Below are 24,849 nucleotides of genomic sequence, written 5' to 3'. Positions count from 1 at the left end.
AATTTCATATGAGATTCTATCACCTAAAACATACACTTTTCCAATAGAAACATAAATCATTGGCTCAATTGTCAAACTACTTAAAAAGGCTCAAAATATAGAGATTGCTAGAAAAAGAGCAAAGTGAAAGGAATACCATGAAGATGAAATAGAGTACCATGTGGATGAATAAATGTGGATTGAAATGTGAGACTTCCCAAACACTAATGAAGAAATGAAAAATATATAAGTTAAAGACTATCATGTGAACAAAGTCAAAAGAAACTTATATCTCGAACAATATTCCTACATGAGATCATGGGAAACTACTTAAATAGGAGCAAAAAGTAGGTGGGAATGCAAAAATATTGTTGGCCTAGGTAAGGACTAGTTCACTTTATTTTGGGTAAAAGCTTGATAAGATAGAAAATACTAAAAGAGTTGTGAGAAATAAGAACCTATCCATTTGAATGAATGACGTTCGGGAGACTGATTTTTACATACCTTATTTTTGTCCACTACTTACTGCTGTGGCTACTCTTGATCCCATAAGCTAATAGTGTTATTTACATCTTTCATGTGAGGATGCGCTTGGTTCTTTTGGATAGAGTTACCGTTCAGTGGCTCGTAGAATGGAGCTTTCCATAATTAGTCCATTGCAATTCCAACTGAATGGTGCACGCACCTCCTTTTCTTCCAATCTGCAAGTGCCCAAGAACAGGTATACGTTGAAATGCTATTGCGGCGAGCAGGTCAGGATGAGCGCCATTCAAAGAATTTGTGACAAGTTGAGAAGGGAAGGATATGTGAATGCCGAGGAGGACGGTTGTGATAATAAGCTCAGATTGGGCGCGGGTGAAATATTTCTTCCCAGTCCAAAAGAGCTCCTGAAAGAAGGAAAGAGGGTAGGCCATTCACTTGAGCCAAAGGCAAGAGTTGGTCTGCCAACTCTGGCAGAAATGGTGCTACCTGTCGAGGAGGTGAAGAGGCTGACAACCTGTGGACTAGGAATTCCCAACATCAACACCCTCAAGATTGGCAAGGCTGGCGTTACCCAAGGTATCATCCACTCCATTCACCAGAGATGGAAGAATTCCGAGGTCATCAGGATCAAATGCGACGACTTAAGCCGCTCCAACATGAGAACTACTCATCACCTCTTGGAGGTTGTTAACTTCTACTACTCCTTCCTTTCCATTTATGTTATCCGAACTTAGCTCATTCGTATCTACATATTCAAGAGGAAAATCTACAAATTCAAGAGGAAATTTAAAAAAATATGTGCAGATTTATGGGATTCAACTGTGTCGATTTGAGTAGAATTTCAGTTACGTGGTAATTCAAGGAGATCATTTCTAATGAATTATGAATGGTTCATTTTGACATTCACTATGTTTAGGTGATGTTTATATGAATAAAACAAATTCATGCATAACATTTCTAATTAAAGACTCTTAATCTTAAAATTTCCTCCTCCCTATAACCTACTTAACTTTCTATCTCATTTATAAAACCTTTAACAAGCATTGTGGTTTATGCACCGTTCTTAATACACAAACTTGAGCATTATAGGAAAACGTCCATAAAGGTAGTACCTAAAAAATAGGATCTGAAACCAGTAAAGTAAACCTAACCTATAATTTACAATTGGCGAAACTTTCCAATATTACGAGAGAAATATCATGTGCTGTTATTTGAACTCTAAATTCAGAGCCAGACAGTAGGTTAAGGAATGGTATCTAGTGAAACTGTTCCCTAGTAATGTACTGGACCAAGCATACGTAATAGAATTGTAGCTTTCAACACATTTGACAATGCAACTTTCCTCTGAGAAGGTCAGCAAAATGAAAGGAAAGTTTTATCCACGCTTGCAGTACTTTCTGAAGAGTGATAAATGTTGACAGTAAAAAGTTTACAGTCACAACAATTTTTTTATGATATAAATGAGCTAGTTTGCTATGAAGCTCATATTTTGTAATGTTGCACTATCTCTAGATTATGTGTTGTGAGGAGACGGTCCTTTCTAATAGGTTTATTGTATCTTATAAATGTACTTATATAGTTTGCTTGTTTGGTTATAATAGGGCTTTATTATATCTCTCTGCAATCAATCGGTCTAAATTGATATCAATAAAAAATAACCTTGAACATACATAGAAAATTCTCCTCGATTTTTAATTTGGAGTTTGTTGGTGATCTGATAATTTCTGTGAATGTTTACTAAAAGACTCCACAACAGTCAGGAAATAGTATCAAGTGAATCTCAGATCAAAATACTGTCTAAACAGGCGATTTAACAATAGTCGATTCCACTCTTCTCTACTTTGAGCTCTGTAAAATTCAAGAGGTTGATCCTTTAAGAGATCTCACAAAATGGTTTAAAACATTAAGAGGAATTTATTGGAAAAAAGAAAGGATCGAAATGACATAATACATGAATCCAATTTATCTTCAATAATCCATAGTATGTTAAGTTTGTTTACAATTACAAATAGAGATCTTAAATTTGAAAATAAAAAAAACATATCCATAGTCAAATGATCAAAGGCTTTATAAATTGGAAAATCTTTGAGTGATCTTTTCTACCCTTAAATGCACTGTGAAATTATAGACTAAAATAATTTACACTTTGTTGATAGATTTTTCAGTATGAGTTTAAAGTGTTAGAAACAGGAGCAATTTGTAAGACCGATCCCTAATCCTTAAGAACACAGTCACATACAAACTCGCTACAATAAAACAAAAACGAAGTCACACTTTTGGTAAGTCCAACTAATTTGCTCTAGTTATGGATTCCAAACCTTCAAATGCTTTTCTGCTTAATGTATCATAATTCATGCTTTTCCAACATATTTCTTGTCAAAATAAACCACATGCATATAGCTTACACAAAAGCTATTCTATTGGACACAATGTATAGCAGTCTGTGAGGGACTTCCATTGACCCTAAATTCTTATAACAGTGTAAGTCTTGTGGAAGGACCAGTCATTCCAGTTGTGTCCAATCTTACTCACTAGTTTGAATACAAGTCGCTAAAAATTCTTGTACTTCCTCTGATATCTTGGGCTTGATATTGGCTAACTTCTCCAGAATGGGTTTAACAAAAAAGGTTTAAAAAATGTTATGCTAGGAGAGCTTGTGATCTCTATGTAGATAGATTGTCCACATCTGCAATGGCTTCAACTGCCGGCCAGGTGACTATGGAGATGCATGTTTAACACCTAGCATATCATCCCCTGCTAATACATGTAAAACGTTGTGGTGTAGCATCAAATACCTCTTGAAAATTTTGTTTGCCCCTTGTTTCTTGAGGTTGACCAGGTCATCATGCAAGTGTTGTGCTAAAGATTCTCCATAGTCAAATGATTTGTTCATTCGAGGTGTTAGATGTTTGAGGCCATAGCCATTGTTCTTATTGATATTTTTTTTTTTATGTCAACTCCCATAACATGGTAGATTCTTCGTAGGTATCTTGGTAGTAGTACCTGTTCGCATATTCCATCACTACCTGTATAGTAGTATCTGGGTTTGTTCAATTGTTATTGTTTGTTAGTATAATATAGCGTATGGTTGCATATGAGGTTACACGGTTGAACTTGTAAGTGCTATTTTAAAGCATACAATTCACCGATATTACTCAAATATATTTGCAGACTTTGAGGGAGAATTATATGCAAGATAATTATATGTTTGATTATTTCTGATATGTTATCAGAGCAAGGTTGAATGTCGTGGGATTTGTTTGAGTAAAAATAAGTTATTGCTATTATCAAGGCCCCTAGTTTCTAGCGTATTATTTTGTGATCTTTGTTATGGAGTTCCAGACACTTCCACTTCAAGTCCAAGGACTCGCAGCATGACTCGCAATGAGGTAAACTTTGCACTAATGACTTCAGTAGTTGATAATTTTGAGTCATCTAATGTTCAAGAAGCACTAGAATCAAAGCCTTGGAAAGAGACTATGGATGCAGAGTGTCAATCTTTGATGAAAAACAACACTTGGGAGCTTGTTGATCTACCACTTGGTAAGAAAGCAATTGGATGTAAATGGATATTCAAAACTAAATGTAAGGCTGATGGTAGTATAGATAAACATAAGGCTAGACTTGTAACTAAAGGCTATGCTCGAAAAGGAGGTATAGACTATGAGGAAACATTTGTTCCCACATCAAAGCTAAAAAACAATTAGAATGGTTTTTGCTTTAGCTGCACAATTTGGATAGAAATTGTATCAAATGGATGTAAAAAGTGCATTTCTCAATGGAGGCCTTAAGGAAGAGGTCTATATGAGCCAACCAGAGGGATATATTACACTTGGTAAAGAGAAAAAGGTGTGCAAACTTGTTAAGTCCCTATATGGTCTCAAACAAGCTCCTAGAGCTTGGTATATTAAAATTGATGAACATTTTCTACAACATGGTTTCACTAGGTATCCATATGATCCAAATCTCTACCTCAAGGATCAAGGTGGGGATATTGTGATCATTAATGTATATGTTGATGACTTGGTTATCACAGGAAGCTCAGAAGCAATGGTTGAAAGTCTAAGTTACCGGTTCGGGTTCGAAGAACCCGGTATGCTGGTACGGCAAAATTTTGAAAAGGGGTTTGGGTTCGTTAGTACAAAAACATGTAATTTTTTTTTTTATATATATATATTTTGATATTTGTGAAGCCTATAAGCATGAATTAAAATTTGCATGTCACATAGCATCATATAAACAACAAAACAAACATAAGCTTGTAATCATAGCATAGCAAAATGACAAAATATTCAAGTATCATTGTTTCAACTTTCAACAATATAAACTTTAATCATCAAATGGATCATTTAATTCATCCTCCTCCTCCTCATTGACATTGACATTAGATGAGCCAATGCCACTTGCACTTGCACTATAAGTTGGCTCGATATCCTAGTCATCAAGTGTTAATGCAAGAAGCTGAGAAGCCAAATTTTGTTCACCCTTTCTTCAACCTGCTCTCATAAAACTTTTGTTTGCAACACAAATGAGGTGAAATGAGTGAATATAATGTTTTAGAAGTCACTTTTAGGGTATTGTTGATGTGTCTTTTGTACACGACCAAACACAGAATAAAATACCCAGAGGTATCTTATCCTCTTGAATAAAGTTTCCCGACTGCTGAAGATCTCGCCGAAGGATCAGTCAGAGTAACTCCAAGGTTCTGATATGTAGGTTCTCTACGTGTGGATAAGCTTCTCGTGGTATGATGTGATTTTGCTGGAATCACAAGGGGACTTACACTTGATGACTTGAGCGTCTGATTTGCTGGAATCACAAGTCCTATTTACTAACTGGAAGATAAAGAAATGGCAAAAGATACAGGGTTCAGGAAGTCTACTCTAAGACCTAGAATGCGAGAAGATGGATGAATGACTAGGTGGAGTCCTACTGGGCTGGGTCTCACCATCAGGTTGAACAATTCAACACCAACTCAGTGCGATCTTCTATGGGATGTTTCAAATATGTCCAAATCGTACACCATCAGATATTGATCACCATTCAAGATAATGCGTGAACAACAAAGGTGTTATGACTCGGGATTAAGCTCGTTCTATGCTAGTTGACCACGCAAGGCGCTCTTACAGTCAGCAAAAGGCTAGTGGTTTGGACTAGGTGGATTCCATGCAAGTGCATTCAATAACTTCTTTCATTTAATTTAATTATCTATCATCTAAAATGAAGATTCAACAAGAGACCATGCATATTGCAAAGAAACAACACACTTCACCATAACTTCAATGAAAATGGAGTTTATTTACAATCAATGGCAACAATTTCTTGCCTTGTCCTCCTAATCTACTCTAATTGCTATTCTATCAGCTGACTTTTCACTATTTCTAACTATTCACCCCCTATTAACCTTTACAAATGAGGAGCCAGGGCTTTATATAGAGAACCCTTTACAAACAGACGACTCTGATTGAGTTAGAACCAATGGCTAGGATTACAAGATAGAAACCCTAATTAGGGTTTGTTACAACAAACTTCCTTAGCCAATTAGAAAATTATATTCCAAGGGTGAGGACCAATAGGAAGCAGGGGTAGGTGCCTCGAAGTTTGTGCCGTCCCCGATGAGTCAGGTACATTGAATGTGGACACGCTGAGGTGGACCAATCCGACTGGAGGAGCAGTGACTGAGATGCCACCTTGTCTGATGTTTGTGTCTTGGTTGATCTCCTTTCTATCTCAATTTGATGAATGATGTACCTCTTTTACTCCCAAGTGCTTGACGAGGCTTTCTTATCGTCAAGTCTTCCTTCTCCAGTAGCATACCTTGCCTTGAAGTGCTGGCGAAGCCTTTCTTTGTCATCTTGTGGTAGAATGAGGTCTTGAGGATAACTTGAACTCCTTGAACACCCCTAGTCTTCCAACGCTTCAAAGCACCTTGAGTCCTCCCTTTGTGCATGTGGAACGTCCTTGATGATGATGGACTGGAAGAGGTCGTCCTTGCCCTGGCTTGGTCTTCTTCCATCTGCAAAACCAACCAAAAGGTGATTAAGGACACATAATGAATTCATTCTAACATAGCATTTCCTACCTTAAATCATCAACAAGAAGACATTAAAATGAAGCTTGCTCAAAATCCTTCCCAGGGACAAGCCCTATAAGAATTTCGCTTTGGACCCTTTGGAAGGGTCAGGAGCAAAATTTGCATTCCTGGCCAATTTAGACCTCATTTCATCATTTCATAATCTTAGGCCTAGCCTTCAAACCTCTTCTCATCATAATCTCACAACTAGCCCTTTGCCTAGCTCAAACAAGGTGAAAAATAGGAGTTTCAAAGGATTTCGCCCTGGACCCTCTGGAAGGGTCAGGAGCGAAATTTGCATTTTAGGACAAAATCTTCACAACTTGTGACCACAACTTGCTCAAATGCATGTCTAAGGATCCCTTTAATCTCAACCAACATCAAGCTTAATGCAAAATTGGAGAAAAATGGAGTTTTTGAGGATTTCGCTCTAGACCCTTTGGAAGGGTCAGGAGCGAAATTCATCCTTTAGCTCAAAATCCTTACCTCTTGGACTCGTAACCTATTCGAACACATGCCTATGGCCATCTTTAAGTCCAATTCACCTTGATCACTGTCCTGGCTTAGCATAAACTTGAAGGAAAAAATGACATTTTGAGAATTTCGCTCTGGACCCTTTGAAAGGGTCAGGAGCGAAATTCAAGTTTTTCACTTGATATTTCATTTCCTTCACTCCAATCTATCTTGCAAGGCGAGAATACATCACTTTTCTTCCAATCATGCTATAGGAATCAAAGTTCTGGCTTCAATCAAGGGAAAAATAGGTGGTTTGAAGAATTTCGCCCTGGACCCTTTGGAAGCGTCAGGAGCGAAATTCATTTCTTGCTTGTTTTCCCTCATTCAACTCCATTCCTCTCACTTTGTTCTTACTTGATTCTCACCTTTGGATCTATCTCTCAACATAACAACACTTGCTTGATCTCAATATGGCTATAAAGGAGAATTTCGCTAAAAACCATGGCCAGGGACAGGACCTATAAGGGATTTCGCCCTGGACCCTCTAGAAGGGTCAGGAGCGAAATCCTTGTCCAAGCTTAGAATCTTCATTTTTGGAGGCAACAATCCACTCAAGGGCAATCCTAGGGGCATCCCTCACCTTGGTCTAGGCCTGGCTTGGCACAAATTTTGGAGGATAGGATGGGTTTTAGGATTTTCGCTCTGGACCCTTTGGAAGGGTCAGGAGTGAAATCCATGTTCTAGGACAAATTCTACCATGCTTCTCACTTCAACTCACCTCCAAGGTCAAGGAAACTTTGCTTCATTCTTCCCTAAGCCATAAAAACCAAAAGCTTGACTTGATTTGCAAGGAAAATAGGTGATCTTAGGAATTTCGCTCTGGACCCTTTGAAAGGGTCAGGAGCGAAATTCTAGTTTAAGCTCAAAATATTGATCATTAGTGGCCACAATCAATTCAAAGGCATGCCTAAGGGTCTTTCCTAGCTCAATCTACCTTGATCCACCCTTAGCTTGAAACAAAATTGAGAGGAAAAGAGGGATTTTGGAAATTTCGCTCTGGACCCTTTGGAAGGGTCAGGAGCGAAATTCAAGTTTTAAGCTAAAATTCTTCATCTCCTCCACCTTCAGTCACTCCCTAAGGCAAAAAACATGTCCAACACTTCCCAGCATGCCTTGGAAACTAAGAATTTGGTCTGAACAAGGGAGAAATTGAGGTTTATGGGGATTTTCGCTCTGGACCCTTTGGAAGGGTCAGGAGCGAAATCCATATTCTTGGCTAGTCTCCCACTTCCTTCATCCAATTGTCCTTCAAACTTGATCGAACTCAGCCCCCTTTCATCCCACTCAAGCGAATCTACCATCAAGTTAGCTTAAGATAAGGTCATTTCATCATTTTAGGCAAGATAGGGGGTCAAACTGAGGATTTCGCTCTGGACCCTTTGGAAGGGTCAGGAGCGAAACTCTCATACTAGGTTGATTTCCACTACTTCATCACCTCAAATCTCCTCTCAAAGGAAAATGTGCACCAAAGCCTTCCCATCACGCCTCAAAAGTCAACAAACGTGGTCATATCAAAGAGCAAAGTGGAGGAAAAGTGGATTTCGCTCTGGACCCTTTGGAAGGGTCAGGAGCGAAATACATGTTCATATTTTAATGTGTCCAACCACCTTTCTAGGCAAGAACAAACCAATTCACTCTCTAACATGCCTTGGACACTAAGAACGTGGCCAAACAAGGAAGAAAATGAGGTCCATGGAGATTTTCTCTCTAGACCCTTTGGAAGGGTCAGGAGCGAAAATCATGTTCTAGGCTTGATTCTTCATTTCTCCAACTCCAAACCACCTCAAAAGGAAAAGACATGTTATCTTACTTCCACCCACGCCATAGAAACCAAAGACTTGACCTCCCCTAAAGGAAAAAATAGGTGTTTGCAAGAATTTCGCCGTGGACCCTTTGGAAGGGTCAGGAGTGAAATTCTTGATCTTGGACAAAATCTTCACATTTTGATGCTTCCATTCACTTCCTAAGGCAAGAACATGTCAAAACCTCCACCATGTCCAAGGAACAAGGATGTTAGCCCAAACAAGGGAGAAAATAGTGTCTAGGGAGAATTTCGCTCTGGACCCTTTGGAAGGGTCAGGAGTGAAATTCACATTTAGGTTCAAATCTTGACTTCATTTCTCACATTTCTTCATCCAAACAAGTGCTTTGCCCTCAATAATGCCCGAGAATGAGTTAGTTCTAAGTTTGGGTCAAAGTAGAATGTCTTATGGAGAATTTTGCTTGGGACCCTTTGGAAGGGTCAGGAGTGAAATTGAAATTCGCTTTGGACCCTTTGGAAGGGTCAGGAGCGAAATTTGACATTTTGGTCTCTCCGTCAGGATTCATGTATGGAATATAACATTTAAGTATAAGTGACATTTCCTTATATCTTTCTTCTTTCTTATACTTTAAGTTATATTTCATATATACTGTTAGGATGTTTGAGAGTGGTTTCGGACCTCCAAGAGTTATAATGCAAAATCTAGTTTTTGGAGGATTCTTCAATTTTCCAGACTTTGTCAAATTTCAGGATCAGGATGACCCAGACAGCCAAATTTTAGGACATTTGAAGATCAGGATGACATTCCAGACTTCATCACTCACCAATTTGACCTAACTCAGACCTTCAAAGATGATATTCACTCACCAAGCTTCATTGACCTCCTGAAACTCAAACAAGACATAATTAGCAACAAGAGCAAAGCTTTGTCCTAAGGAAGACTTTCAAAGATGACCCTAACCGGGAGCATCCACTGACTCACCTTTAGCTAAAACAGAGCCTGCTCTCTTAGTGATCCCTCTGGCAACACTCAGCATGCAAAGGCTAATAGACAAAACCCTAAAAGACCTAGAAACAAACCTGTTGATGTGTTTTTTGTACACGACCAAACACAGAATAAAATACCCAGAGGTACCTTATCCTCTCTTGATTAAAGTCTCCGAATGCTGAAGATATCGCGAAAAGGATCAATCGGGATGACTTCAAGGTTCTTTTTGTAGGATCTCTACGTGTGGATAAGCACCAGTGGTCGTTGTATATGCTGTTTCTTCAAGGGGCCTTACATACTTTCAGAGAAAGCTTGTCCGTTTTACTCTCTTTCCAAATGAAGGAACAGGATTTTCCTAACACTAACGGATTTCAAAAAAATGTCAAAAGATAAGGGTTTCAAGGAAGGAATACTTGAACTAATCCTAAGAATGACTTAATGAAGACTAGACTTGATAAGATTCTACCAATTTCAGTATTGCCAAGAAATTACAACTCTATTGGAATCGATGCGATCTTCTAAGGGGATTCAATAGTTTTTCAAATCATCAAGGATATAGATACTATCATAGAGATAGATATCAATACTTCCAATAATGATTGAATTCTTAATCAATCTTAATGTTTCCAGTTGACCACACAAGGCGTTCTCACAATCAGTAAGAAGCTAGTGGTTTGGAATATGAATCTTATCAAAGGTCAAGCACAACAATTCGCCTTTCAAACTTAAAATCTAAATGCTATTTCAACTGAGAGTGATTCAAGAAGATAAACAATCATGAAGGTAGCCACAAGTATCGCAATAAAACACCATAACTTCAATATTTTATTGATCTCATAGCCAAATGGACAACAATTGTTCAAAATTCTTTCTTCACTACTCAATCTTGCTACAACAATAACTTTCTAACTTTCTTTTCTCTAAGCTCTCTCTCTTTTCTCTCACTTTTCTAACTCTTTAAAATGAAAATGAGTGAGGGTATATATAGCATCCTCAAATACAATGAATGGCCCGGATCAAAAGAAGATCAACGACTGAGATTTTGACACCTAAACTCTAATTAGGGTTTGTTACAAAAAAGTCCTCATTTAGATAAACATCACTAATCCATAGCCAATAAAGAATTGGCACAAATACCGAGGAGACATAGACCAGTAGGAATTAAGTTGCCACATCATCCTATAACAACTTTTCATGTAGAATTTTGTTCCCTTTCCTATGCTCTTTCTTGGCATATTCAATGAATCTGGACACAATTCCCTCAATCTCAGCAATGGGAATCTCAGGAAGATTTTTCATTTGTTCTTCCAAGTGAAGGACTTGATCAAAAGCAGTGAGAAGAGTTGTCTCCCATCCAGGTTCAAGTTCTTTGGTCTTCTCAATCAGGAACATAGTAGTGTACATTTGATCTCGTTGCTTATCTGTGATGATGTTCTCCTCTTTGCAAAAGATGACCTTGATTCTATCTTCCAACTCTTGGATGTCCACATCTGTCTTGATCGTGATCCGCCTGTCAAGAATGGTACACAACACCTCAAACACCTTGTCTTGAATTGGATGAATGATACCTTCAACTCGGCTGCATCTGGTGTTGACGTCTTTAAAAAGGACCTCCTTCATCTGGAGCAGAGCTAACCACTGTAGGAGGTTATGGGTTCCTCCATCCATTATCTTTTCTTGTGCCAGAATCCGTCTTGGTGTTTCTCTTATCACTTGTAAGACTGGGATGATAACATCTCTAGTGTGAGTGAATGCAGCTACAGTTATCATTAGATTATGGATAATCTCAAGGACCTGAATAGCTCGATGAACTGTCTTCATCATTCTTGTTGCAAATTTCGTGGCTACCTTGTGGGATTTATCAATCCAAGAACTCATAAGTTGAACCAAGCTCTTCACCCTTTCTGCCTCACCTACTGATTCAAGAGGGAGTGCTTGTAAAAGAGATACTGTTGGATCCTGACGTCTCAAGGGCGGTTAAGATGACTAAAATAGTTCCTCCAAGCACTGACCTCCCTCTCAAGCTTCTTATTCTTTTCCATTTCTTCTTTAAGTTTGTCTTTAAGTGCTTCAAATGAATCAGTTGCTTCTTCCATCGCTTGCTCGGAGGTAAGTGGACCAAGCTCAAATGTTTCTAAGTCATACTCTTCTGCAAGAATCTCATCCTCATATTTGTCCACCACTGGTGTAGCTAGCTGCACTTTCCTGGATCTTGTCTCATCTCTAATTACCTTAGACATCTTTGTGGCCTTCTTCTTCTCCATTACCTCAAGAGAATTTCCTATAAGGCTTTCCAAGTCAAACACATCTTCTTCCTCTTCAACCACAACTACCCTTGTCAGTCTCTCTTTCAGCCAATCAGGAATGGCAGATCTTGTTTCCCTCACTTGTATTTCTTTTGGTAGTGGTCTATCTTCTCGGAAAGGAGATGTTGCTTCATCATCATTCTTTTCTTCGTGTTGCTCATTAGCACCAACTTGGGGAGATTGACTTGATGAATGCTGAGGTGTCTGTCCTTTCTCTTGTTTATCATTCTGTACCATGGATTCCATAGACTCATCAACTTCATATACTATCTGCCTCTGATCTTCCCCTTGACTCGCCCCCTTTTCATGCCTAGAAGATGTGCTGGGTGGGTGATCAGGATTTGTTTTCTGCTTCTTCTTGGAGGGTTCTCTCTTCTCAGGTCCTTCTTTCCTCTTTGAGCCTTTGGAATGAGAAGTATTCTCACTCACACTTGCTTCTCCTTCTTCTGGTCTTGCCTCCAAAGTGAATGTCATTGGTACATTCTGCTCCTTCAACTTTTGATGTTGTACATCCACCCATTTGCGAGTGCAGGATAAAACAGGAGCCATCAAAGCTCTCAAGTCTAAAACCTCAGGCTCATTCCAATCTATCTTTACTTCTTTGTCTTCTTTCTCATAGGACGACTGGAGGTATCTACCATTATCCTGGGCTTGATCGGCTACTCTATAAACTTTGCATTTCTTGATGAGATCTAAGGGTAGCCTGGAATGCATCTTTCTTTTGACCTCTAAATCACCTGGGAGATTCATCCAAAAGTCCTCTACCTGAAACTCATGCTTGTGCTTCTTGCCGATTGTCTCCTCCATATAACCATGAGGATCAAAATTCTCTCGCGAAGCAAAGGATGTGAATGAGTATAAAGATAATTCCTTTTCTGTATCTTTTGCGGCTTGAGTATTAGGACACACTTCAACTGAATTCCCTAGTATGATGGGCATGGGAATTCCATTTCCATGCTTGTGTCTGGATGCCTTCTCATAAGCTGCCAACTGTCTAGTCACCTCAAGTAGCACTATCCTGTTTGTTGGATATCTTGGCAACATGTAGGGAGGTGAAGGACACCCATGAACTCTGATGTATGTGAATTTTTGAAACTGAATGAACCATGCACCATACTTCTTCACAAGCTCTTGTGCATCCAGAGACAGTCGATTGTGAATCCCACCTTGCAATATCCTGGTAATGTTCATCGTGAAGGTGTCATTGACTAACTTGTAGTCACTTCTAGGCGGATGATGCAGATGAACATAAGAATCACAAACTCTTATTTCTCTGGGTCCTCTTCCAATCACTCCTCTGTGAGGTAGCCCTGCATACTCGAAACTCCTGACCAAGGCATATATAAAATATGAGCTCATGTGGAATGATTTGGTGTGTCTTAGCCTTCTCAACTGTACGTCCAGACAATTGCTAATGATTCTGGCCCAATGGAGCATTCCTTTTCCTTGGACTATCACTTGTATGAAGAAGAACATCCACTTGTCGAAGAAGAAGGCTTGAGAAGCACCTGTAACTCGATTGAGCAAAGTTATCAAGTCTCTGTATTCCTCCTGGAAGTCAATCCTATGTGATGTATTGGGAATCTTGTTTAGGCGAGGCCGACTTTTGAGCAACCAATTCTTATTGATGAAGTTCAAACAAGACTCAGGATCATCTTCATAGATCGACCTTGCTCCTTCCAAGCTTTTGTAGATCATGTCTTTATGGTCCGGAAGATGAAGAGTTTCGCCTATAGCTTCCTCTGAAAGGTAGGCTAAGATGTTCCCGTCTTTGGTTACGATCGTCCTTGACTGTGAGTCATAGTGGTGGGCACACTCGATCATCAGCTCATGACACTTGACTGCGGGAGGGAAACCTACAACCTTGATGATGCCACTCTCAATTATCCTTCTTGCAACAGGTGATGGCTTGCCAATGTAGGGGACCTCTCGAAACTTCTTCACATTGAAGTTTCCTAAGTTGGTGTCTCCGACATTATTCCACTTGGACACGATCTTGGTCTCCAATTCGTCGCTCCTCTGATCTTCCTTGATGAGAGCCTGCCGACTAGTAGATCCTCTGGCTTTGGGGGTCGTCATTTGATGCCTACACAAAAATTTAAAATTAGTCTTTAAGCATCATACCTTAAAGCATAGAATTTAAGACCCTCCAAGGGAATAATTCAAAACATTAATTTGAAAAGGACATGATTCCTCAAATTAATTATGAATGAAAATTGGATTTTCAAGACTTAGACTTTAAAAAATGCTATGAAGATCAAAACAAGTCTTGAATAAGAACTTCAAAAAGGATTCTTCATACCTTCCTCTTGAATGCTTAACTATGAACTTTGGAAAATGGAAGAAAGAAGATCAGATTTTGCTGGACAAAAATTGAATTTCTGGCCTTCTTTTGGATGAACTACACCTCAATTAGCCTTCAAAAGAACTTCACCTTCACTAGCCTCCAACACTTAGCAAGGAATTCTGGAAATTTAGCCTCCAACTTAGTAAGAAATTCGCCTCCAATCTGCTAGATTTCGCTCCTCCAATCTGCTCTTCTAAATTCGCATAAGAAGGAATGAATGAATGATTTGAATTCACCACAAAGCATCTCCCTTAAGTAGGGCGCTCACCCTAATCCTCATGAGGCCGACCTAGGTTTTTTAGTAATAAAACAAATAAAATTCCCTTTAAATAGAGGCTGACTTGCTTGTAAAAGCAAACAAATGCATTTTGAGCGCTCACCTATATTTTTTAAATTTTAAAATTGATTTTAAGGCCTCCAAGGTGGATTTTATATTTATATTAAGGCTTAAAGATTAATTAATTAAATGGTAAAGGCCTTAATTCATGCGAATTTGATCTAGCTCCCCCAAATGTCTTGAATTTGGCAAATTTGGTGAAAATTTAGGAAAATGGAGGTTTGATTGAGGCTTAATGAAATTTCCTTTCTCCTTAGGCTTTGAAATATTCCAAGTGATGAAGGTCTAAATTTACTTCAAGACTTTTTTGAACCCCTTATCCATGCTTGTTCTCTTGATGAAATTGAAATTTTCTCAACCTATATTTGCAAAATTCCATGTCTTTGTCTGTACAATCTCTAAACTTAATCAATCAAGGTTGAATGATAGGTTTTTTGATGATTTCGCCCTGGACCCTTTGGAAGGGTCAGGAGCAATTTTTCCAATTAGGTCCTGAATATCTCATTTCTTGATTCCAAAATCTCTTGGAAGGTGAGCTCATGTTTGCTTTGACCTAATCAAAGCCTTGCATTTCGAATTTTTATCATTTTTCATGAGGAAATTAGGTGAAAATGTGAATTTCGCCCTGGACCCTCTGGAAGGGTCAGGAGTGATTTTTACATTTTAGGCCAAAATTCACCTTAGTTTGATCATTAAACTCCTCCAAGGCAATCTCCAGGGTTCATTTCTCTCCATCACTGGGTTAGTTCATCAAAACTTTGAAGGAAATATTGCATTTTTGGGAATTTCGCTCTGGACCTTCTGGAAGGGTCAGGAGCGAAATTCTCTCCTGAGCTCAAAATTCTCATTTTTGAAGGTCCAAAACCTCTTCAAGGCATTCCAAATAGGTTCTTTCATTGTAGTCCAGGCTTAGTCTCACTCAAATTAGGAAGAAAAAGGTGATTTTAGGGTTTTTCGCCCTGGACCCTCTGGAAGGGTCAGGAGCGATTTTCCTTCTCTGACCTAGAATCATCAAATTTTGAAACAAACATCTACTCACAAGTGGTCTCAAAGGCCTTTTCTACCTTGGTCTAGTCTTGCCTTAGCACAAACTTTGAAAGGAACATGTTGGTTTTAGGATTTTCGCCCTGGACCCTCTGGAAGGGTCAGGAGCGATTTTTAGGTTTTAGGACAATTCCTTCATCCTTTCAACTTCAAATCATTTCCAAGGCATAGAACATCATGCCTTACTCCTCTTTTAGTCCTGAAAACCAAAATCTAATCTTGAACTGCAAGGAAAATAGGAGGATTTGGAAATTTCGCCCTGGACCCTCTGGAAGGGTCAGGAGCGAAATTCTCTCCTGGCTTCAAAATTTGCATTCTTAGCAGTCCAATTCCACTTCAAGGCAATTCAAATGTCTTCTCACACCCCTGTCTAAGCTTAACTTTGCCCAAACTTTGGAAGAAAGGATAGTTTTGAGGATTTTCGCTCTGGACCCTTTGGAAGGGTCAAGAGCGAAAATCATGTTCTAGGCCTAATTGCTTCCTCTTGACAATCTCAATCATCTTCAAAAGGCAAAACACACTTCCTCACACCCATTCAAGCCATAAAAACTAAAAAGTTGCTTTGACCTTGCAAGAAAATAGGTGTTTTTAGGAATTTCGCTCTGGACCCTTTGGAAGGGTCAGGAGCGAAATTCACCATTTGGCTCAATTCCTTCACTTTTTGATGATTTCTTGCAACCTCAATTCACTCCCAGGGGTAATTCTTTCTATGTTTGACCTTATCCCATACTTAGCTTAGCAAAATTTGATATCAAAAGGTGATTTTGAGGAAATTCGCTCTGGACCCTCTGGAAGGGTCAGGAGCGAAAATTACAATCTTGACCAAAAATCTTCATTTTTTTACCTTAAAACTTCTTTGCCAAGTGGGATTTCATGTTTCATCATGCTAGGATTAAGGTTTCATATCCAAGAAAGGCTAAAAATGTGTTTATAAGGAATTTCGCTTTGGACCCCTTTGGAAGGGTTAGGAGCGAAATTGCCTTTCCTGGCCAGAATCCTTCATTTTCTTCATTTCTAAACATGCCCAAGGTTTTCAACATGCTCATTCTTCCTTTTATCATGCCTTTGACACTTCAATTCGACCAAACTGAGCAAGAAATGTCTCCTATAGAATTTTCGCCCTGGACCCTCTGGAAGGGTTAGGAGCGAAAATTCTCCTTTTAGGCAAAATCCTTCACTTTCCAAGTTAAAACATCTTTAGGAGGCAAAAGCAAGTTATTTTCGTTTCATTCATGCCCAAAACTTGACCTTCTACATTGCATAATAAGAGCTTTTGGGCATTTCGCTCTGGACCCTTTGGAAGGGTCAGGAGCGAAATTTCCCTTCTTTTCCAAAATCTTTCATTTTGCAAGCTTCCAAATCTTCAAATGTGACAGGAACATCCAATCCTTCCTCCAAGATACCCTGCACATCAAAACTTAGCCAAAGTTAGTGAAAAATAAGCTCTAATAAGATTTTCCCTCTGGACCCTCTGGAAGGGTCAGGAGCGAAATCTCCATTCCAGGCCAAATTGCTCAGTCTTCAAGTTTCGAACCACCTCACAATGCAAAGTTAGATCATTTTCTAGGCTAGGAACATGATTGCAAGTCTATCCAAGGCAAGAAATAGTGTTTAGGATGAAATTCGCTTTGGACCCTTTGGAAGGGTGAGGAGCGAAAATCCTCTTCCAGGCATTATCTTGCTCTTCAAAAAAAACAATCAAATCCCTCTCCATGCAAGAACATATCAATTCACCTCCAAACATGCCCTAGAAAGCATCACTTAGTCAAAAATGAGGAGAAAAAGAGGTTTACAAGGATTTTCGCCTTGGACCCTCTGGAAGGGTCAAGAGCGATTTTGACATTTCCAGGCTAGATGTTACCTTGATTCGCTTCATCCTCCATCAAACTTAATCAAACCACCTCCTTTTCTTCACTGGCTCCGCTCAACTGACTTAGACAGGGAAACAAACAGGATCCTGACAAGAAAAACCCTCTCTAGACCTAACCTGACATGAGACCTATTCACCCTGCCCCCTAACCTAACCAACTTGACTCTCCTGAAAGGCACGCTTCATTCTGGCAATCTCGAGGTTTCAGGCAGACGACTAACAACCTCCCTAAACAAGACCCTCAAACGAGCTTCCAAGGTTTAGCCCTAATCTAGCCAGCCCAGGCAGACCACTCACTCACTCAAAACCCTAAAAGCAGAGAGAAAAACAAGCAAAGAGAAAGCAAAACCTAAGGCAAAAAGAGGGGGTCCCCATTCTAATGGGGCGATGTGTGAAATGGTCACAACAAAACCCCAGAAAGCAAAAAGTAGGGGTCCCCATTTACAATGGGGCGATGTGTGAATACGTCACAACAGGTATAAGTTTCACTTTTTAGTAGGCGGAATTAAAAAAAAAATCAAATTTTGCATATAATTTTCTTTTTTGGGTCGCCCAGCCGCTTGGGTTCGACCAGGGACGAACCACCTCTGGGTTTTTTGAACCTTGGTCGAAGCCAGTCTGAACTGGACCCGAACCAGGAACCCGTTCGAACCAGGACCGGTACCAAGGGGGTCCAAGGGCGAACCCAGCAACTTAATATAAATCACAGCTATCCAATTCCTCAACCATCACCTTTGACATTGATGATAGTCTTCTTGCATCTTTGACGTCAATGACAATATTTCCATCAGGCACATCTTTACCCTCCATCTAGGAGATGTTTCTCAGGATTAATAAATATATATGCAGTTTTAGAAAATATGATTGTCTCCATTATATTTGATGTGAGCTTGAGCTGTCTTTCATTGTTGAGCATTCTATGATGGTAAATTAATCTGTCTATCATCTATATTTAATGAGAGTGGAGACATGAAGTAGAACTTAGGAAATGGAATGGGAATTATTAACTCTCTTTTAATCTTTTGTATTTATTTTTTATCTGTTTCTCTTATTTTACCTTAGATTGCATGCTTTTAATGATAGCTTAATTTTCTGTTTCTAAGGTTAGATAATAATCTTTGATAGATTTTTTAACATTGTTTGCCATCAGATGAAAACTGGAGGAATCGTGGTTTGGAGGGCTGGAAGTATTATTATTCTCTATAGAGGAACTAATTATGAACCCCCTTGTGTAAAAGCTGGTAGGAGCCTAGGGATTACTTTGAAGCCTTCCAATGAAATGATATATGCAGTTGATAGAGTGGACGGTAACCTATCTGTTGATTCACCACATAAAAGCAATCTGACTGGCTTGACTGGCTTGGTAAATGGTGACGAACCAACATGTTCTTTTGTGAACTCTGAGACTGCATTCTCTGAAAAGGATTATATGTTTTGTACTCCCAATATGGAATATGAAAGGGAATTCGACAGCCTATTAGATGGTCTGGGTCCTCGATTTACTGATTGGTGGGGATATGATCCTTTGCCCGTAGATGCTGACTTGTTACCAGCAGTTGTTCCTGGATATAAAAAGCCCTTAAGGGTTCTTCCTTATGGTATGAAACCCAAGTTGACTGACAACGAGATGACAAGGTTGAGGAGACTTGGACGACCACTGCCTCCTCACTTTGCCCTAGGTAATGTTGTAGTTCATGCCTTATCTAACTGCTTCTTTACTTGTTGCATTGTTTGTGGCTAAATATATGTTTTTTTAACTTGCAATTGATTTTCTGTTTGGTAAAGGAATAAATGCGCACCTGCAGGGATTGGCTGCTGCCATGGTGAAACTATGGGAACGGAGTGAAATTGCAAAAATTGCAGTGAAACAAGGAGTTCAAAATAGTGACAGTGAAAAAATGGCAGAAGAACTTAAGGTGAATGCTATTGCCATATAATCATAATTAGAAGTGTGTAGATGAGGCCAGCCTTGAATTTGCAGATGGCAAATATAGTATCTTTCGGGATGTTGCATGCTGAGCTTATACTTCATTTTATTTATACTATGGGTATATTTAATATTAATGATCTTGATAGAATCTTTTGATCTATGTCTAGTAATTTTAATCATGATTTCCTATGATCAGTAAAGACCATGTACATATTATTCTATGCATTTATTTCTCTTCTTCTTTTAGAATAGAAGGCTAACTGAATACATCTGCAGTTTTGGATATTTCTTTTGTTGTAATTAAAAAGAGTTGGTGAAAAGAAAATGATATGTTACAGAGTTTACACTGCATTTGAGAGTCTTCATCTTCATGATAAAAAGAATGATGAGAATAACCACTAGAGTTATAGGAGCTACTGATGACTGCTGCAATTATCACTTAAGGACAATGCTCATGCATATGATTAGTTAAAGATATAGATCTGTAACTAGAGGATTAAATTTAAAATTGTGAGACGTTTTCTAACAAGAGTTAATAATACTATAAAAATATCGTGTCGAGAAATTTTTGTTTGATATTGAGGTTTAGGAATCAGGGTAGGTACTCTGTTTACAAACTACTTGAACTTGTTAGTTGCATCAAAGACTCTTTATATTATGTTTTTTGCATGGAGGACCTATTGTAACCTTTTCACACATCACCCCATTGCAAACGGGGACCCCCTCTTTCTTGCTTTCCACGTCTTGTTAGATTAGGGTTTTGGCAGTAACTGGTGATTTTGAGCTTCCAGTGTCCGAGTCTCGAGCTTTGAAGTGTGATCGTGCCTAATTGCTATTAGTGTTTTGAAATTTTGTAGAGGATCAAGTGCGTAAGTGTTAGAGATCCCAAATTTTGTCTAAGTGTAGACCTTTTGAGCGTGAATGAGTTTTAAGCATTCAAATTGGTGATATTTTTGTGCCCAAGCGTTAAAAGGTCCTTTAGGGGTTGTTTTCTTGCTTCTAGGAGGTCATTTAAGTTATATTTGCACTTTATCCCGATGAAATTCCTTGTCTTGCTCAAATTTTGGTGAATTTGCCTAAGTCCCGATATGTTTTATTGAAGATTTGAAGTGTCCAGTTGATTTTTAGTGGAAAAATCATCAAATTCCTGATGAAAATCCATGTTCTAGTGGTCAAAAGCTAGGTTACCGGGTTCGCCTCTGGGCCCCCCTGGTACGGGTCCGGGTTCGACTGGGTCTGTGGTACGGGTCCGGTTCAACCAGGGTTCGAAAAACCCAGAGTGGGTTCGACCCTGGTCGAACCCAGTCGAACCCGGGGTCGAACCCAGTCGAACCCGGGCGGACCGTAAAGTCAAAAAACAATGCAAATTTAATTTTTTTTTCAATTCCGCCTTGTAAAAAGTGAAAGTTATAACCTAAAAAAGCAGAAGATTAGACATCTTAAAAAAGCAGAAAATTGATGCACGCCATGGAGTTCCGTGTGGGTTTGAAGGTTGTGATTTGGTGTTGGCGGCGAGGGCGCTGCCCCTCGACCCCGCCCTGTACCGCGACAGGGAGCGCGCCCTGGGCATTGCCCCGAGACCCTGCGAGGGGTGCTGCCCCTTGACCCCGCAAGGGGCTTTGCCCCTTGACTCCGCTGGGGGCAGCCCGCTGGGGGCGCTGCCCTTGACCCCGTTGGGGGCATTGCCCCAAACCCCCATTAGAGAATCCATTTAATGATCAAACTTTAAATTGTTGAAAGTTGAAACAATGATACTTGAATATTTTATCATTTTGATATTAAACTTGATGTATATGATGCTGTTATGGTATGATCATGATGCTATGATTACAAGTTTATGTTGGTTTTGTTGTTTATATGATGCTATGTGACATGCTAATCTTAATTCATGCTTATAGGTTGCATATATATATAATTTACATGTTTTTGTACTAACGAACCCAAACAAACCCAAACCCCTTTTCAAAATTTTGCCATACCGGCGTACTGGGTTCTTCGAACCCGAACCGGTAACTTAGGTCAAAAGGTCAATTCTTGATGGGAGGTACTTTTCCCCCCACATTTCCGATGACCCATGATTTTCCCCCACCCAAAATCCTGATGGGAGGTAAATTTCCACCAGATTTCCAATGGACCCAATTTTTCCCCTATTCAGATTCCTGATGGAGGGCGATTTTCCACCAAGAGGCTAAAATTTGACTGTTTTGGGAAATTGTCTTGATGGCCCACGTTTTTCCCCTGGGATTGCAGATGACTTTGATGCGGATGAAATTCATGTTCCCGATGAAGATCGATTTTCCACCAAGACATTTATGATCAAATTTGATGGATTTTTATGCAAAGTATTGTGTTGATGAAAGGCAAATTTCGCCAAGTTGATTTTTGGTTGAATTTTGATCTGGATAACTATCCAGATAGGGGTCGATTCTCCCCCAAAGTGATTTTTTGAACATAATAGCGAAAATAAAGTGAATTTTTTGACTCCAAATAGAGATCGATTTTCCCCAGAGGTGTTTTTGGGCAAATTTAATGATTTTTTGGTTGGGATTTTTATCCCAATAGAGGGCGATTTTCCCCTAGAGAGAAAATTTTAACATTTTAATAAGGTTAATTTGGATTTTTTAATCCAAATATGAGGCGATTTCCCCCAAGAGCCCAAATTTGACTAATTTTTGAAAATTTTAAAATAAATGAGCCCGAATTTAATTGTTTTTGCATTAAGCAATGATTATTTAATTTTCAAAAACAATTATTAAATGATTTGCAACATTAATTAATGATTAAATATTTTTCCTATTGCAAATCGATTTTCCTAGGCAAGTATAAAAAGCAAGTTTTTATCCCACATTGCTTTTGTAGTGAAGTTTCAAGGTGAAAACAAGAATAAAGAGACCCAGCCAGCATTAAAATAATATTATCTTGTGCTGATTGTGATTGCTAAGTGGCTGCTTTTGAAGATTTCTTCCAACTGGGCAATTTTGGACGAGTGTCCATTGGACACCATTGAAGGTTTGAAGCTGCAAATTAGTAGTTTGTTTGCCTTCTACACCTGGGCGCTGCCATTGGAGACCGGATTACAGCAGATTGGTGGCCTTTTTGCCACATAAATCGATTTTGGTGAGGTGGCGCTACTCTTGGGGACTAGGCGATTTTGTTTTTGGTGTGACTTCCTCCATTTTGGGAGTGGTTTGCTTGCATTTGGGGGGCGCCATTGCTGATTGTTGGCTGTGTTATTCTCAGACCTGCGTATTTCGCCATTGCTCGAGTTGCCTTGACCTCCATTGTTGACTGAAACTTGGTTTTCAGACTTAACATTCTTTTTCCAGCTCACTTTCCACTTAGGCGATGTTGCTTAAGGACCATTTTGAGAGCATTTTTGTGGCATTTTCAGGTCTGTTGCATGTCTGGAAACTCCATCTCCAGTCTGTCTTTAGACTTGGAGTTCATTTCCAGCCACTTTGCCATTGGAAGATTTCATTAAGGATGCATTTTGGGGGCATTTTATGATCATTTTCTGAGTTTTCTATCATTATTTGAGGTGTTGGTCAAGTCTGAAAACTTCATTTTCAAACCTATCTTCAGATTTAGACATCTTTACCAGCTCACTATTTGTGCTCAGATTTGACAACTTTGACTTGGGAGGTAAAATTCCATCGATTGCGAGTGTTTTTACATGGCTGCAACCTTGTTATGAGACTGATTTTAAGTGTTGCAGGTTGTCTTCAGACCTATTGGCAGCCATTGTTGAATTTGGAGAGGTGTCTTTGGACACTTGAAACTAAAAATCAGAACTTTATTCACCTTTTCCAAGTGAAATTTGACCCTTGGTATACTCATATGACCTTAATTTGGATGAATTTTTTGAGTATACTAAGTGTCTTCTGACTTAGTTCTTCATATCAGACCTTACCTACGTCTGAAAATGATGATTTTTAAAGGTTTTATGAGGGTTTTAGACCCAATTCTTGTCATATTTACATTCTATTTTCAAAATTCGTTAAAATATAGATTGAATTCTTGATTTCCATTCCTACAAAGTGTCTAAATAATTAGAAATCAGAAATTATATTGACTTCTAGCTTCGTACAAGTACTATGTCTAAACCCAGGATTGGAGTTCGGAAGGAGCAGTTGAAGATTCTCCAAGAGGGATTCTATCCGGAATCCAAATTGTCATCCCGATGGAAAGATATCACAGACACAAACATGCACTTCCTGAATATGGAGCAGATGCAGCAAAGGATGTTCGGAACAAGTAACCAGATTCCCTCTCCTACTTATGCAAACATCATGAGGAGTGTTATCTATCATGCCGCTGGATTTCCACAATCCGTACAATGCAGCGAGTTGTTCTCGGAATGAGCAAGGCACTACGATCCTCTCTCCAGAATGATAAAGACTCCTAAAGGGATAACCATTGCCTACCTTGTTGAGGATGCGATTGCCGAAGTGTTTGGAGTCCATTTAGTCCATACCACTAGCCTCTTGCTGATTGTAAGTGTGCCTTGCGTGGTAAACTGGAATTTTATGTGCACTTAACTTCATTTGTTATACATCCATTGTTATGCATTAATTTGAATGGTATCAATGTTAGATGGTAATGATTTGAACATCTTTGAAATATACCTTAGATGATTGCACTGAGCTTGTGTCAAATTGTTCAATCTGATGGTGAGACCTTGCTTAGTAGGATTCCATTGAATCATTCACCCTTTTCTTGCATTTTGGGCTTTAGAATAGAATTCCTAAACCCTATTTCTTTTTTTTTTTCTAGAAACCTTTGTTAGATTAGAACCAAGAACTTCATTGCAAAATCTTAAGTCATTGGCATACCTATTCCAATTCCAAATCCATGAAAAATTCCCAAATTGAGCAGTTACGTAAGTCCCCAAGTGAAAACAGCATTATCACATCAAGCCATTGAGTTACCCACATGTAAAAAACTGACTGTAGAAACCTTGGAATCATCCTATGAACTTCTAGTAATCTTAGCATACAAGGTGATTTTGTTCAATAGGGTGTAAAATACTTTGGTATTTTATTTTGTGTTTGTATGTGCATAAAACACACATCAACAAGACCTAGAATCTAATAAGATGCATGTAATCTCCCCTTCCTAACTAGTTGAGTTGTACCTTTAGCTTATTTATTTGGTCCCTGTAGGCTATTGAGTTAGGTTACAGAACCTTGGAAGCGGCTTATCGAGTAATTTGAC

General features: G+C 39.0%; 1 protein-coding gene across 2 annotated transcripts in view; it reads left to right on the top strand.

Moving 5' to 3' along the window:
• The first annotated feature begins 491 nt into the window (after positions 1-491).
• LOC131067517 (CRM-domain containing factor CFM2, chloroplastic) overlaps positions 492-24,849 on the top strand; it is a 70,094-nt gene continuing 45,736 nt past the window's right edge. The window contains exons 1-3 of one of the 2 annotated variants that reach the window (XM_058002550.2): positions 492-1,145; positions 18,856-19,384; positions 19,491-19,621. In XM_058002550.2, coding sequence (XP_057858533.2) covers positions 612-1,145; positions 18,856-19,384; positions 19,491-19,621 — 1,194 coding nt within the window. In that variant the 5' untranslated portion in view covers positions 492-611. The remainder of the gene's footprint in view (positions 1,146-18,855; positions 19,385-19,490; positions 19,622-24,849) is intronic. The other variant, XM_058002549.2, reaches the window with a different exon arrangement.

The sequence above is a fragment of the Cryptomeria japonica genome, chromosome 10, assembly GCF_030272615.1.
Source record: "Cryptomeria japonica chromosome 10, Sugi_1.0, whole genome shotgun sequence".
In the NCBI taxonomy this organism is placed as follows: Eukaryota; Viridiplantae; Streptophyta; class Pinopsida; order Cupressales; family Cupressaceae; genus Cryptomeria; species Cryptomeria japonica.
Note: the sequence above shows the minus strand (reverse complement) of the source record. Positions and strands in the feature narration are given on the sequence as shown.